The sequence below is a fragment of the Temnothorax americanus genome, unplaced genomic scaffold (genome assembly GCF_048541705.1).
Source record: "Temnothorax americanus isolate GAGA-0224 unplaced genomic scaffold, ASM4854170v1 Scaffold87, whole genome shotgun sequence".
In the NCBI taxonomy this organism is placed as follows: Eukaryota; Metazoa; Arthropoda; class Insecta; order Hymenoptera; family Formicidae; genus Temnothorax; species Temnothorax americanus.
This window is the reverse complement of record NW_027509810.1, coordinates 342044-357804: the sequence shown is the minus strand read 5'-3', so window position 1 is coordinate 357804 and position 15761 is coordinate 342044. Positions and strand designations below refer to the sequence as shown.

Here is a 15761-nt window from a genome sequence, read left to right as displayed (position 1 = left end):
TTGATATATAAAACGGGGCTAACCGGGGAACCGGGTCGAGAGTTATCCGCGATAAATGGCTAAACGTAATTCACGGACACCGGTTGCGACGAGAATGCGTGATTGATGACGGAAACGTAAGCAGATACGATACACGGCCGTTTCGCCTCGGCCATAGGCTTAATGGATTTTTCAGACGACGGAGTTCCGAACGTGCGGGGAAAGGTCGAGAAGGGACGGGGGGGGAGAGAAGGAGAGAAGTAATTTATTGAGCGGCTCCCAAAGCCGCGGGATCGCTCCTCTTCGCGGAACAAATAGCTATCGCCCGATTTTAGGCACAACCGATAATTTCTCGCGGCGTGGGCGATGCGCTTCCTGCCGTCTCTGAAATACTGCGCGAAACCCTCTCTTGTGGCCTGGCACGCGATAGAGCCGGATCGCCCAAAAGGATTGGGGGACACGGGATCTGTTCAAATTTGGCTCTCGGCGTAGAATCTCGTAAATTCGTATCCTCCACTCGTAAATTTCCGCAGCACCCCGCTCGGGATCGCTATATATATTTATGTGGCGCGCGACTTGAAAAGATTCCGCTGATGCGCAAAGTCATGTTTCGCCGATCATCTTAATTTTTCTTTGTCACGTAAACGCTCTCGAGTCACGTAAAGGCCCCGCGAACGATGACGACACGAAAAAGTCGTATTTAAAAATCGGGAGATGACGCAATCCCGTGTGAACAATGCACTCTGTTCTTGATACTGCGCGATTTATTTTCGTGCCACCCAAGATGTAAAGATCAAAGATTCGAGTACAAGGTCTGGTTTTGTTCTTGTTACATTGTTCTTTGCTAGAAAAATACAAACGCCCTCGAATCACGCGCATAGAGCACATTCGAATCGGACCGCGTTGAAAAGTCTTCCTTAAAAATCGCGAAATAATGCCATTACACTGGAAACTAAATAATACACCTTGTTCTTGATATCATAATTTATCTCCATGTCGTTCGGATACAAAGATTAAGATCCGAGCGGTGATACCGCGTTCTAAGATCCCATCGATAAATGGCAGCTTTGTGTGGGACAATGCTTCACGAAATGCGAGAGATTCGATGCAAATACAATTACCACGCAATCCACGGCGCGGCACGGTATTTGAGAGACCCTGGAATGTGAGAAAATCGCCGCGGGAAATCGACATTTGCAAGATGATTTGCGTTAGCGCGAGTCATACAAATTTCTCGACGTTCTCGAGTGCGTTTAACTCCTAGCTGACATGACGAGACTTTGCGCGGCGCTTCGCCCGACCGCGGAGAAACATGTCCGCCATTGAACGAACGATAATGTTCCGCGTAAATTGTCGTTATTGAGAGTGCGTCGTGGCTTTACCTTACAGAAGATTCCGTCTTTACGCGCGTCCTTCGTCTGATCTACAACGGTCATTGTATCGACGATATAACACTCGTCCTTGCACCTTCACCCGATGTGAGGAATTCTCTGACGTACGTCCCCTTCGCCTTTCTTTACTTTTTGTTACTTTTTATATTCTAAGTTTTATATTTTTCATCTTTGTATTAAAGAAGTGTAACTTATTATTTAAAAATCGATTATATTTAGAGATTATTTATACCGGTGCAGTTATTGTCTTGATTTTTTTTCTTTCACATTTGTTTACGTATATTTCATTTGCATTCGGTCCTAGACCACGTAATCATTTCCTGTTCTGTCCACCTTCTCTCTCTTTCTCATGGTAAATGTTACGATGTGGTTCTCGCTATCCGCTATCCGCACGTGACTCCATCGGAGAAAGTGTGCAGGTAATGACACTCGTCGCCGCTCGCGCATGTAACATACGTCCGCTTGCCACTTACTTCCACCGAAGTTCGACCATTTGTTTTTCCTCTTCTTCATCCACTCGCGGAATGTCAAGCGTGACGGCTCGCGTAATTACAGAGTCTGTTAAATAAATCATGAAATCGCGGGAGAAATTGCGATACGATAACTGTCGCGCTCTTCCTGGTTAATATGAAGGCAAAATGGGCTGCAAACTTTCATTGTCTCATTACCAATTTATACCCATCATATTTCAATTATTTAACACGAATATTAGATATATAAATTTTTTGTAGCGGTAAAATTAACGGTGCGTTAACCAAAAGAGGTGTGTCTGAGAAGATTTATTTAGAGCAACCGACATTGTCGTGTCCGTGAAAGTAAAAGCCGTCGACGTCTTCGGTATTCGATTTCTTCCGTTGCGCCATTCGTTACGTCACGGATTCAGCGCTTCACGGCGGAGCGATTTAACGTCGTAATTAACTCCGGCGAGGAGGTCGAGCTTCGAGAGCGTACACGTTCACCGACTTACGCTCTCGGCGGCGTAGTGACGGAGAAAGTGAAAATAATTTCTTCATCGGTGCTCGTCGCCCCTTTCGCCGTGGTTCGCCAGCATCAGATAGCAGCGCGGCTAGTTAGACGCCGCGACTGTCCACCGTGAGCCAAAGACCTTCGTCGGCGCTCTTCATTAGCGTGGCGGCAAGTTCAAGGCCGATACGAGTTCCAATGTTCCAAACCGAGCTCGAGACAAAGAGAGAGAGAGAGAGAGAGAGAGAGAGAGAGAGAGAGAGAGAGAGAGAGAGAGAGAAACGAAGGAAGCTGGCATATATGTTGAAACCTTAGGTGCTCTCTCATTTCAAGTTACCGTCATTATTATCGCCGTTGTCGTCATCATCATCATTATCATCATCATCATCATCATCATCATCATCTCGAAAATCTCGGAGCTTCCACCCAGTCTAGTCGTCACCCATTTACTCACGCCAATCACGTGTGAGAACGAAGCTCGCGGTCCATCACGGAAGGGAAATCTCCCGACCCGCGAGTTCTCTTCGAGCCAGAATCACCGACCCTTCGCGCTGTCGTAAATCACGCACACGGACGTTCCTGCGCACTTCGTCACTGCGCGCCAGGGATCACCGATCAGACGCAATCATGCCGTATCGCGCGGTTTAGAAACCTTTTGATCTCGCGGCACCGATGTCGCCGAATTTTGTTCACCACATTGATTTGCACATCGCGATTTGCGAACGCACGATATGCCGGAGCGCGATCTAAGTTTCCGAAACATCGCAATTAATTCTTCAAAATAAAATTGTGAGTGTCTTTAGTAAGCGTGTATAATAATAAGAAACTCCGAAAAATTATTAGTTTGAAGTTAAGTTCAATGCTGCATTTAATAATTCAAAATTTGTTAACAGAATATTGCAATTAAGATTTATATTTAGGAATTAAGTAGCTTATGTACATGAATGATAGCGAAATTATGAAATGTTCGAATTTTATAAGCCTCGTTATATTGATACATTACGTGTTGCGGCGCATTATGCTTTTTGCAATATGCAAAATCAAGTAGGGTGAGTGTCGCGGAATCAATCAATATATTGTAATTCATGTAACACGATAAGCCCGGCAGCGGGTTGATTGAGTAGTAACCCGGGGATATTTATTAGATCGGCGTTTTGCATAAACGCATTTTTCCGCGGGACATCAGGCAGCGGCTCCATCGAGGGTGCGTATCTTAACGATCCGCCTTGCTGCCCCATCATCATGCTACGCAATAACTCTCCTCTTAGTGGCGGCATGGCGCGCACGGCGGCATGTCCGATGTGGAGCAGCCGTCTCTTCATCCGTCCGCCCCGGTCCGTCCACCCCTCATCAGCTAGATCCACGGCACGTAGGCCGACTTTAAGGCTCAATTATTTATGTAGCCGAGTGAGTGCCGCTGATTCGCCCCATGCGATGATTACGCCAATCATAATAGGGCCTCCGCTCCGCTCCGCTCCGGTGAAGAGAGAGAGAGTCGACATTGTGATTGGGCCGGCCACGCCGGGATCAGGGCTAACTACCCACAGAAATCAAGACAAAATAGAAACAAGACCGATCCTCAATCACGTGTAATTGTACTCTGTCCGTTCTACTCTCTCTACGCCGCGCTATACATATACCTCTCTCCTCGATACTTATATTTAGTGGCGCACAATTTTCTCCCGGTATAACTCGCCTCCTGCGTGCCTGTTACTCCCGGCCAGCCCGGCCGGCCCAGTAGCCTATCCTCATTATTTTCTTTATTTATAGTCATATTCTGTTGAAATGCCCCGCGTATCATCTCAACGCCGCGCGTCGATACGCCGCACGGGGCCCTGCATAAAGTCCGGAGACCAGATCTCTAACGCAAACACGCTTATCCGCCAAATCGACCGTAAAATATCCTGTTATTATCGGGATACGCTACTGTCCGTGACGCCGACCGTCGACGAGTGATCGCAAATCAACGCTTCGCCGAGACCATTAACATTTGCCCCCTAACTATTTGCAATAACCTGAGACTTCGAACAAATAATATCGACAGGATATTTTTTCAGCGTGCGTATTATATTATATACAATTAAAAAAGCGATTTTGTGATTATTCTGTACATCTCTGGCTACAATCTCTTTCTAAGAACTAATTTGTGATTCTAACGCAAAAGATGTTTAAAACACTCTGAAAAATTATAAAGATATTTTATTATAATTATTACTAAATAATCTTATGAATAGATAATTAATCGCCTCACGCGTTTATCTCAACTGATTATACAAAGAAATCTAAAACCTTAAATAAACTCTTAACTCTGTAAATATATATCCGCCGGATAGCTTTGAGATGATATTTTACTACAATCATGCGTATCTTCGCTGTTTGCCAAACAGTAGATGAGTGTGAAAAGATTGCACAGACAGAGTCAATAAAAAACCGATTTTAGCGCGAAATGTGTGCGACGAAGCCCATATTCATCACTCTATTCACTTAGCATCGCTAAAACGCTATCGAGGACGACACGGAGAGCCTCACCCTCGACTGGCGACCGTCGGTTCACACCAAGTATAGCATTGTCCGTGGACCAAGTCGGCCGTGACAAGACCGAGCGAAGTGGCGAGCGTGGTACCGCGCCGCTGCTGCAGGTTTTTGGTGGGAAACCTTGACCGAGTGACGTTCACCAGCGGCAGCAGCGCGCGATCGCTCAGGTAGGGAGAGGGGAAGGGATAGGTGGATGGGAAGAGTGGTCGAGAAGAAAAAGAGAGAAAGTGCGAGACAGAAAGAGACGGAGAACTTGCAGAAGCAACAATGAGTGGCCAGCGCCGGATTGGATCCGGCTGGTGATGGACACCAATATGCTTGCGCGAGGTATCGAATACTTGACATCGTGTATCTATCATCATCAATATCAATCGACATCAATTTTGGCCGAGGTATTAATCAGGCGGGACCGATGAAATAATCGAGTCATCGAACTGTTTAGAGTGCGGCATCGGGGTGTTACAATAGAGATTACGATAGATAAGCAGAGAAAAAGAGAGAACTTGCTGAAGCAACAACATTGGGCAGCTCGAGTGACCAGCGCCGACTGGAACCTGATATAGTGATGGCACTGATACACTTGTGCGATGTATCGGACACCTGACACCATGTATTTTTCATCATCAGTCAATACCAATTGATATCAATTTTTCGGCCAAAGATATTAATCGGGCACCAGCAACGTGAAAATGTCAAACTTTCTTCAGCGTGCAACGGTATCTGGCAGAATTTAATTATGTGAATATCAATTTACGAATTTATTAAAAATTTCTTTTTTTTCAAATAAATATCTATCTAGACACGTGCCAGTACGAATAGCACACATCGAATATGCTGAAATATCAATCCGATATTGACAAAATTATTAATGAGACATGTACAATATTAAAAATTCTATAGTATAGGCAACGATATCTTTCGAAACAGCATTTATATCTGGTTTCTTGAAAAGTTCATACATAATAGACGATGCATCAATACTTGTATATATTTTCTTGTATTTTTATTTTTAATTTTTATTGAAGATAACGACATGCTAGCTTTTAATGAATGCATTTATAGAATCATTTACCGGTAATTATTTGACTGATGATCATTAATTATTTCATAATACATTTTATTTAATACTAGCTTTGAATGGTATATTTCTCAGATAAAAAATTTAACATTTAAAAATGCGTTTGTCATTTAGTTTTTATCCGTTCTAACAACAAGTCTCGATGGAATACAATTTAAAAGAATTTTAAGACTTTCAATTAAAAAAAAATTGAATAACTCAATATACAAAAATATTGTAATGCTTTTCGTAATACAGTTCTAGCTAGATCGCCAACATCTCAACTCTTTAATGTCAAGATCACTCGATCGTTTAAATCTAGACTAACATATGTTAGCATAAAACAAGATAATATCGGCAAAAATTGAACGATCCGAATCGATAACGCTATACCTAGTCATTTATTGACGCATTGACTCTAAGGATTTATTCGATAACCAACACTATTTACCTAGAGACTCGTCGCGCTTCTCGGCATGTGTATACCTTGAAGTCGCTCCGTACGTCCGTCCGTTCGTTCATCCGTCCATCCGTGCCTACTCTCCTGCCTGTCTCTGTCGGTGCTCGGGCCCGGTACACCGGTGGGATAGGACGGAGTGCCGCGGTGGAAGGAGTAGTAAGCGGCCTACGCAGTTTCAACCTGGGTCCCAGCTTTTATTAGTTCTTCGGCGCTCGGCGGAGAACGAACGGAGAACGAGCGGCGTGTGCGTGGTGTGGTGGCCGTCTGCGCGTCTGTACCCTCTGGTCCAGACCCCCCTCTGGTCATCCGGGTCGTCCCTGCAGCTGAATCGCGCGAGGTACGAATGTCATCAGTGCCATCGGCGACAGACAAGGTGTCGATACGAGCGAGTTCGGGTTATCGAAGGATCGCGTAATATCAAGTGATCCCGGATATATACATATCCGTCAGTGCGAGACAGTTTAGAAGATCGGGTTGTCGATTTAGCCGGGTGTCGAGTGCTCGGCCTTGGGTGTTACCTCTCGCGTGGTGCCAGGAAAGGAAGGGACAGGACAAAATTCGCTTCGCTAATCAATTGTAATCGGTGGTGTTTTAAGTCAGGTCGACTTCACGGATTTCGCGGTCCGGTGATAGTGACAGTTGCCGAACGTGAGAGTGTTCAGTTCGAATATATAACTACGAAGTTTCTCCCAAGGAGAGAAACAGGGTCCTTGTTCTTCTCGCTCTTCTGGTTCCGTTCGGGGAACCGATCGTAGCTGAAGGGGCGTATCCTTAGAGAATATACCGGATATCTAAGCGATCGGAATGCTACTGTACTAGTAAAGGTAAATCTAATGTCGATAGGGGCGAAGGCGAAGTGATATCGATATACGTATTGACGATGACGATTGTGACGATGACGACGATGACGAGGATGTTAGTGCCGCAGGTTCGATTCTGCGGATCGAACCGGCAGATACACTCGGCTCGATTATACCGCGGGTCGCCACGGACGTTGATCGAAAGGGAAACGATACGAGCGTCTTCGGTAGGTCGGGTAGATAGGTAGGGTTTGCGCCGCGCAACGTGCGTTCGCGGGGCCGAATAGATTATAGAGAGTTCCGCGCGCGCGAGAGACCGAGAGCGCGAGTTATTTCGCGCGCAGATTGGATCTGCCGGGCGGGCGCTGGGCAAACTAGAAATCCAGCGGAAGGGTAATATCCCATTAACTGAAAGATCAATTAACTCGCGTTAACGGACACTTTAATCACCGCGTGTGCGGCTAGGCAGCTTAAGCCTCACTCGCGCGGCTCGCGCGCTCGCGAATCTAGGCGTTTAATCTGCCCGTACCGAGATCGAGTCGGCCGATCATGCGGCCGAGCTCCTCGCCCGCTCTCGCTATGGGGAGCGATCGCGATATGACGCGAGGGGGGGCCCTCGCGGGACGAGCAGGATACGGAGGAGGTATACGCGTATCGCGTATTATTCATTGATGCGGCCGTATTAACAACGCGCCAACGTTCGAGCGTGCCGATTACAGCGCGGGAATAAACATTTATGGAAATGTCCAGCACGTGTGTGACAGTGAAACCTGTCCTCGAGGATCTCTGTCGAGATTAGGCGAGTCTCCTGAATTAAAACGCCGCGAGACCTACGACCGCGAATTACACGACCAGTCAAATTAACGCGCCTTTGAATCACCGGATTTGTCAGGCGTGTCGAATAAATTTTTTAATAAGTACGATATAGGTTCTCCCGTGTTATTTGTCGATGACAAGCAGCTTAGCAGTAGTTTGATGAAAAGTCTAATTGTAAGTATGGAGAAGTTACAGGATTGTCAATTTATTTTTATAAATATAAACATATTTGTTTATTAATTAAATTCGGATTTGTCAAAATTTTATAGTATCTTCTTTAAATCTAATAAAACCAAATTTTTCATTGAAGTACTCCAATCGTGAAAAAAATGTATTTTTTTTCCTTATATGTTAGATATATATATATATATATGTAGGTCCAGAGATATGTTCCGGGACTGTTTACGTTTTTTGAAATGTACAGTCCTGGAATATAACGCATATATATGTAATCAGATTCAAAAAAACTGTCCCGAAAAATGCCGTAGGACATCAATTTTTTTCAGGACAGTCCTGGAAACTGCCAAATGTCCCGGAATATACCGATATCAAAAATAAAAGTCCCGGAACATACTTCCAGACCTACATATATATATATATATATATATATATATATATATATATATAAAAGTATATAATATTAAAGAAATAAGTCATGCTTATTAAATCTTTTTTAAAATTTATCAGAACTTATAACAAAAAATTATTATTAGTCTTAATTTTATAAATGAAAATCATAGTGTAAATAATTAGATATATTAAAATATTATTATATATTTAAACAAATACATAATCAAATAGATTATCTCTCGCATTTCAGTAGTTTAAATAGCTCAATGATCAGACATATGTTTCGGAACACTTTCCTCTCTTTTCCCTAGTACGTGCTTAATTAAAAATCTTATTCGAAAGCTTATTTTAATTTTATTTTTTAAAAACGATATATATTAGAACGTCTTCTATCATAAGAACCGTTCACTCCAATTGTAAGTAAGCTCGGCGCGGAAAACTCGATTGCTCCTTTTTCGCTGTTTGCCTTTCGCCCTTTCGCCTGTCCGCACTCGCGAGATGAAGATCACGCCCATCAGCCCGAGGTGCAAAATCCTCTCGCCGAGTCTCCCGATATCGTTTTATCGCACGGCGCGGCGTTTCAGCGTACGGCGGGCGGGCGTGCGTCGCGTGTAGTCGCGATTGAGACGTAAGTACTGCGGATATAAAGAAGACGAATACGCGAGACGGTGCAACGATAAGCACCGTGCACCGGGGGAGAACTTTCGGCCTTGACGTATACGAAGTATGTCAGTGTTACTCGCGCGCGAGAAAGAGAGACGGGACGGGCGCCTTCGATGGGAATCGCCGTTGCTTGGATCCATTCACCATAATGCACCCGCACGTAACGTGATCCTTCGCGTGGCGTCCAGATTTCTCCGCCAGGCCGCGGATAAGCGATGGGCCGCCTCGCATAATCGAGCGACGAAGAAGGTGCGCGAAGAACGTAATAGCAATTACGCAAATGAAGCGATCGCGCGCCGGTTGTTTTTTTCTCCTCGCGAGTCACGATTGCGACTCTCTTGTGTGATTTCCATTTCCATTTCAGGCATCTGCGTCACCGCTCGTTGCGCGTGTCTGTGTCTCGGCGTGTTCTATTAGTTTTGAGTCATATTTCCGTATAGTTGGTTAGAGCGATATAATAACGGTTCGTTCTTTCAGGTAAATATTTGTCATGTTACCGTCCTTTAGAAATCAAACATAAAAGATTACTTATATCGATTATCACGAAAAACGTTTAAAAAGACGTACTCTTACGTCAGACTGCGGAATTATTTAATATAAATATAGGAAGTGTTAGTTTTTTAAAAAAAATTACTAATTGTTCTAAAATTGTTTCTACAATGTAATTATATTATTTTATCGCAGACAAAACAAGTTTATACATATATGTTTGGCTTTATACGTTGAAATCTTAATCTTCCTGCAGACATGTTATGACACTAATTTATACGATAACTCCATCTACATATCTTTTCCAAATAAGCAGAACATAAAGTGTGATTGTGAATTCATAAATTCGTGAATTTTTTTAGTATCGTAATAAAGTATTACAAATGACGAAAGTTTGTTACTGTGATAATTGCGGTAACGTTGCATTGTAAAATAGAATATTTTGTATGTAGACCGAGTTCTGAAAAATCGTCTCCGATATTTTATATCGAAAATGAAATAGTGTTTTAATATACGAAACGTCTCCCACGTTCCAATCCGAATGAAAACGTGAAAAGTGTAAAGAAATTTAAAAATTGCGACAGAGAATTTTCAAAAGATCGCGAAGGAAACGATGTCGGGACGAACAAACTGGAAAATCGTGAACAGCTAAAAGCACATCCGAGATGCGATCTATTGGCAAATTGTGTCGGGCGTAAACGCAGGGATTCGTCCCGAACGAGAGTGCTTGTGAGCCGTTAGAGATAAAGTTCATAGGGATCTAAACGTGGAGCGTCGGGAAGGGCAGCCGTCGAAGCGGGAATTTTATAAGTGCCGGTGCCCTGGGAACACGCGCGCGAGGTTTCCCTCCCGGCTTTTACACCGGTTAGCGCGGCGCGATTCTTCTCCTCGTGCGCGCGCGGCGATCTAAATTAAAATCTTTCCCCGGCCTCGTCGATTCTCCGACTGCGCGGCGTTAACGGGCGACGGCTAGAAACGAAAGGCGAGGTTCTCGAGTTCGCGAGAGCAGATTGAGAAAAATAAGCGCCGGGCTCTCGCAGTGCTCGCACGCGGAAATGCCGCGGCGCTCGTAATGAGCGCCCAGTCGAGACCGCGCCGCATCTTTTTTCGGTCATACTGTATACGATGTCCGCGCAAATTTATTAGACAGTCTGGCGGTATTAACTGTAAAACGCACCGCTTCGCGAAAAAGTAACGAGATAAAAACGAGTCTCGTCAAGTTGTTTTCGCGAACGAGTGTATTCACGAGTGGAGCCGAACGAAAGGCCCCAAAAAGAGACAATTATCTTAATTTTTAAGTGTTCAAGTTCACGTGAAAAATACTCTTTTCTGATTATTCAAGATTATAGAATGTATATTGATTTGAAAAGTTTATCAAGAGACAAGTTATTAAACATTATTAATTAATCAGAATCTTATGGCTTTTATTCAGGCGGATAAAAGCTGCAAATTTAGGATAACAGATTTTTTAGAAACCTAATACTTTTGCGAGAAATCGTAAGAAGTATAGAATCGACTTTAATTATCCGAAATATTTAATTATTGAATTATTAAAAGTAGTAAAATTGAATCTTTATGTATATTAGTTCACAGATTGTCTCCTAAGACTTGCGCAGGCAAAAACCTCGTGTGTGAAATGTAGTACAGAAATGTAAGTTTCAAATTGAACTGTTATGAGGGAATTGTGTGAGGTTTTTCTATAGTCATGTATATATAATCCACTTATAATTGTCGCTCCATTTGGATTCTTTCGTGCGTTATAATTCAACAGCAGCTTTCTAATAGCGGATTGCGATTGCGGACACGAGGCTTCGCACCTTCGGAGGATCGAGCGGATCCTCCGCATCTGGTTGCGGGGAGGGGGGACGGACATTTCCTTCGATTTTATTATCGGGTTTCTACACGTCAATAAAAGTCTATGAAGAAGGTGCTAAGCGTTTTGCGCGCGAAACGGGAGTGTTATTATCGTCGGGCTATTCGAACCGCGCGCGTTATAGGGCTAGAAAATAGTGTCGTATAACTGGGCTTGATGTGGTTTTATTGCCGGCGTGATTCTGATTTTCGCGCCGTTATCCCGTAACGAATGTGAAATATTTCAAAGGCGGGCGCGGCACCGTTAGAAGAAACATTTGGAACGATGCGAGAAGAACACGACCTCACCCTGCCTTCGTGCGGCTTTTAATATTCCTCCGCACGCGATTTTTTACTTTTGTTTCGTCATTTCTTGAGGATTTCTGATTCTAGCACGCGCGAAAGAATGAATTTAATCGCGCTTTTTTTGTCCGGATCTCACCGTCGCGTCGCTAATGACTAACGACGAGGACATCGCGACATGAAATCACCACAAAATTCGGAACCCGAGCGTTGTCGCACGCTCCGACCGAGGTTACGTTTTTATTATTCCTGTTTGCGCTGTTATGCAACATTAGGAAGCAGCAAATAACACGTATTAAGGGATCCTACATGTCGCGTGTGTATCAGTACGTCCGATGAAGTCATATAACATTCTCGCTACCAATATTTGAAATATAAAAAAATTAAATTGTTGGATTTATCTTGATTTGACGTATTTGAAAAATGGAAAATATTTTTTACTGTCGTTGCAATTGTCCTACAAAATTTATAAGGTAAAAGGCGACGTAATATTATCGTATTCGTGCGACAAAAAATAAGATACCCTCTTGAGCGTATATTTCAAAAGTATTTTAACGAAAAATGCGACAACACGATGTTGTTTTCGCATAACTCGACGTAATTTTCTTCGTCAACTATCTTAATTCTCCTCGTAAGAAAGAAAAAAAATATACGCCGTGGAATGCATAGGGCGGAATTAAAATCGCAAGAATATAGCCGTGTCGTGTCGCCGCACTTAGCAGCATTCTTATCCTTCGTTTTACTGTTATCCAGCACCGTGGCGAACAACGAAGGACGCATTAGAGGGCCTTCTCGTACATTAGACGCGGTTCGGTCAAAATCTGCGTTCATCGTTAATTTTTTTTTTTGGTCTCCTTTCCCTCCGCCGAATCGAATTGAACGTCTCTTCGCGCGATTAGGGCGACTAGAAGGCGCGTGGGAGTCGATGCGCGAGAGGGTCCCGTCGTAAACTCTCCAATCCCGAAAAATATATATATATATTAACGTCGGTTTTTATAGCGGAGGCCCCCGCGGAGGACAACCCGGGGGTCTCTGCGGTCCTCTTCGCCAAATATGGCTACCGAGCCTACCGAGGGTATCTTAATCCCTGAATCGGGTTCATGCGAATTGTCTCATTTGGAACCTTGCGTCTCTTCCCTTGCGCTTTCTCAGGGCTAATAAAGTCTCTGAGTGACGGCTCACCCCCCACGTGTCACGTGTCGCGAGAACTCGCCGAGACAACGTGTCACTCTAGTCAGATGGCCTTGAGAGATGGACGCGCACGCGCACGTGCAGGGTCACCTTTATTTGTTTCAAGGTAGCCCGACCGCGAGTGGACAAAAACGCGCGACGAATGTTAATTTCTTTTACAGCGGTTCTCTCGAAAAGTCGCTTCTGTCGCGGTCGATGGAACGTTTAATATCTTTAATAATTGAAAATATCCCGCAAAAAAACGGTTCTTTATAATCTTTATCAAAATCAACTCATAAAGTGTATTCTCTCAATTGTAATCTTTGAGGTTTCTTTAAATGTAACGATCGAGGAAATTCTTTTAATTACATATTTCGAATAGAAAGCTTCGCATGCAGGATTCTTAAAAAGTGCAATAAGTTCAAATTTTCAAACCGATAATAAATTACAGGTTGATTATTAACGATAAGTTTTGGAGCATAATGTTCATCGGTTGCACAACGCACAACGCAACGTCGACTTCGCGCAGTAAAAGCAGGATCGCGACGAAGGCGAAGGCCGACTTCTTGAAAAAAGGAGAACGTTGTTTTTACACGATAGCGCGAAAAACATCTAGTGAAATAAAACGCTTATAATCATAATGAGCAAGCCCGCCGCTTCCGCTCGAGTGTCGTTTGAGTGACCGTCGTCAGCGATATTTTTAGAACTGTTTTTATCGAGATGACCACCTCTAACCATTTCGCTTCTGTACGTCGTAAGATCTGACGATTGATTGCCTTACGATCGATTTACGTAAATTCGTGAAAACGAAGAACGTCTCAGGGCGACTGATCATTGGAGCGTAACTGTTACTTTTGGTCAGTTACGGGTCTCGTCGATTAGGATCTCTTGGTTTCGACATATCTGGGGGATTGCACGTGTCTCTGCTTTTTATCTTTCAAGAAAAAGAATTCTGTCGCGTGTATTTGATAGGTTCTATTGCATTGTATTCACTATGTTCTATCTTTCGTCACAGCATTATGAAGCAATATACAAATACATTATTCCTCGGAGAATAGATTTCACGCGACGAAAATAGGAGTCTCGCTGGATTGTATAACTTAAAAACTGACACACGCTACGTTGGGCTATTAATTCGTGAATGGAAGTTTCAATCTATGAACGGGAAGCAATATTTTCGTATACAGAATAAAGACTTACTTGTGACAGACGACAAAAATATGACAAAAGCGAGAACGAACAATTTATTCGCGCCGTATCAGGAATTAATTAAAATCGTATCTCGTTGCCCCGAGCCGGCGACATGCGGCTTTGAAGCTTCAGCCTCTATGAAATTTAAATTAGGTGTCGTTGCGCTTAGATCGTAGCATCGATAGCGAGCTACGGAGTTACATCCTTAATCCCGGGTATAATTACGATAACGCTTAATGCGGACGGATGTAAGGAAAAAGCCAGGACGGCGGCCTTATCGCACAATCGCTCCTATTAGCAAAGTTCTCATCAGCGAATCCATTGCCGATATTATGCGCCGTCACCGTAATCCCTGTCACTGTCATTATATCGTTGCACGTATCTCGAGTATCCCATCTGCCTGCATGACGACAAAGAGAACCATTATCACTCGTTGCGCGTTTATCATCATCTACCTACCAGTTGGCATGCGCTAGTATAGACACGTCGCCGAGAACGCACGATGCTATCACTTCTCTTTCTCTCACGTTTTTCACGCACACACACACACACACACACGCGCGCGCGCGCGCGCGCGCAAACACGTACGCGTGCGTAGAAATATCATGTACAGAAAGCACGCATTCTCTCGAGCATTAAACTGCACTCTCATGACAACTGAGGGAACAATTCAGCCGATTGTTTGTTTGGAAAACGGAGTGAGCTCTGGAAAAGCTTGTTACAATTGATACACCCTATCAGCTCGCGCAATTATATCGTACGTCTAATTAATTTATTCTGATACTCTTAGAAAATTCTGTTACTCGCGTATTAAGAGAAGCCGTCAACTTCCAAACAAACTCTCGTACTTTCGATCGAACAAACAGACGATTTCAGACTGGAGCGACGGGCGAGAAAGGGATTAAACTCGTTAAATCTCCGTCGTCGACGAGATTACTTTTAGATATTAAAAGCGCAGCTTTGCTTGGCTTACAGGTCGGTGATCGGGTCTACGGGTGTGCTCGTGAGAGCAGGAAAGGGAAAAAGAGGGAAGATAAGATCGGGGGTGAGAAAGCTCTAGGGGGGTGGGGTAGTAAAAATATAAGCACGAGACGGGGTTTGAGCGAACAAAACGGGAAAGGGTGCCCCTAGCCGGTGTCGTGTGGCATGATCGGGAGAAAAGTTTGAGAGGCAAGATGCTCACGATACAGCGCTCGGAATTACTAAGAGGGGGAGAAGGCTGCAACCCTCCCGGCACGCATTTACTACCCCCCGTTGCACCCAGAGCTTCCGTCGCCGAGCCCGCCGAAAGGAGCGTCTCCTTCAATCGAGACGTCCACGTGAAGAGGATCGGTGAGTCCAGGCAATATCACACACCACACAAACTGCGACATATCCTGCATATGTAGCGGAGCGAGAGAGATCGAAAGAAATGGCGCTGCTTGATCTTTTAGACCGAAAGTGTGTCGGCTATACGTTTTAGAAAAAGCGACCATATATAATAGAATAATAGCATACAATATAATAATATTTTCCCGCACAGC

General features: G+C 44.0%; 1 protein-coding gene and 1 long non-coding RNA gene across 3 annotated transcripts in view; one reads left to right on the top strand and one right to left on the bottom strand.

The window, feature by feature from the left end:
* LOC143907731 (uncharacterized) overlaps positions 1-15761 on the bottom strand; it is a 201708-nt gene that overhangs the window by 99729 nt on the left and 86218 nt on the right. The window lies entirely within an intron of this gene.
* Blo (bloated) overlaps positions 6578-15761 on the top strand; it is a 115720-nt gene continuing 106536 nt past the window's right edge. The window contains exons 1-2 of one of the 2 annotated variants that reach the window (XM_077424630.1): positions 6578-6722; positions 15214-15570. In XM_077424630.1, coding sequence (XP_077280756.1) covers positions 15414-15570 — 157 coding nt within the window. In that variant the 5' untranslated portion in view covers positions 6578-6722; positions 15214-15413. Of the gene's footprint in view, positions 7210-15213; positions 15571-15761 lie in introns of both variants that reach the window. The other variant, XM_077424629.1, reaches the window with a different exon arrangement.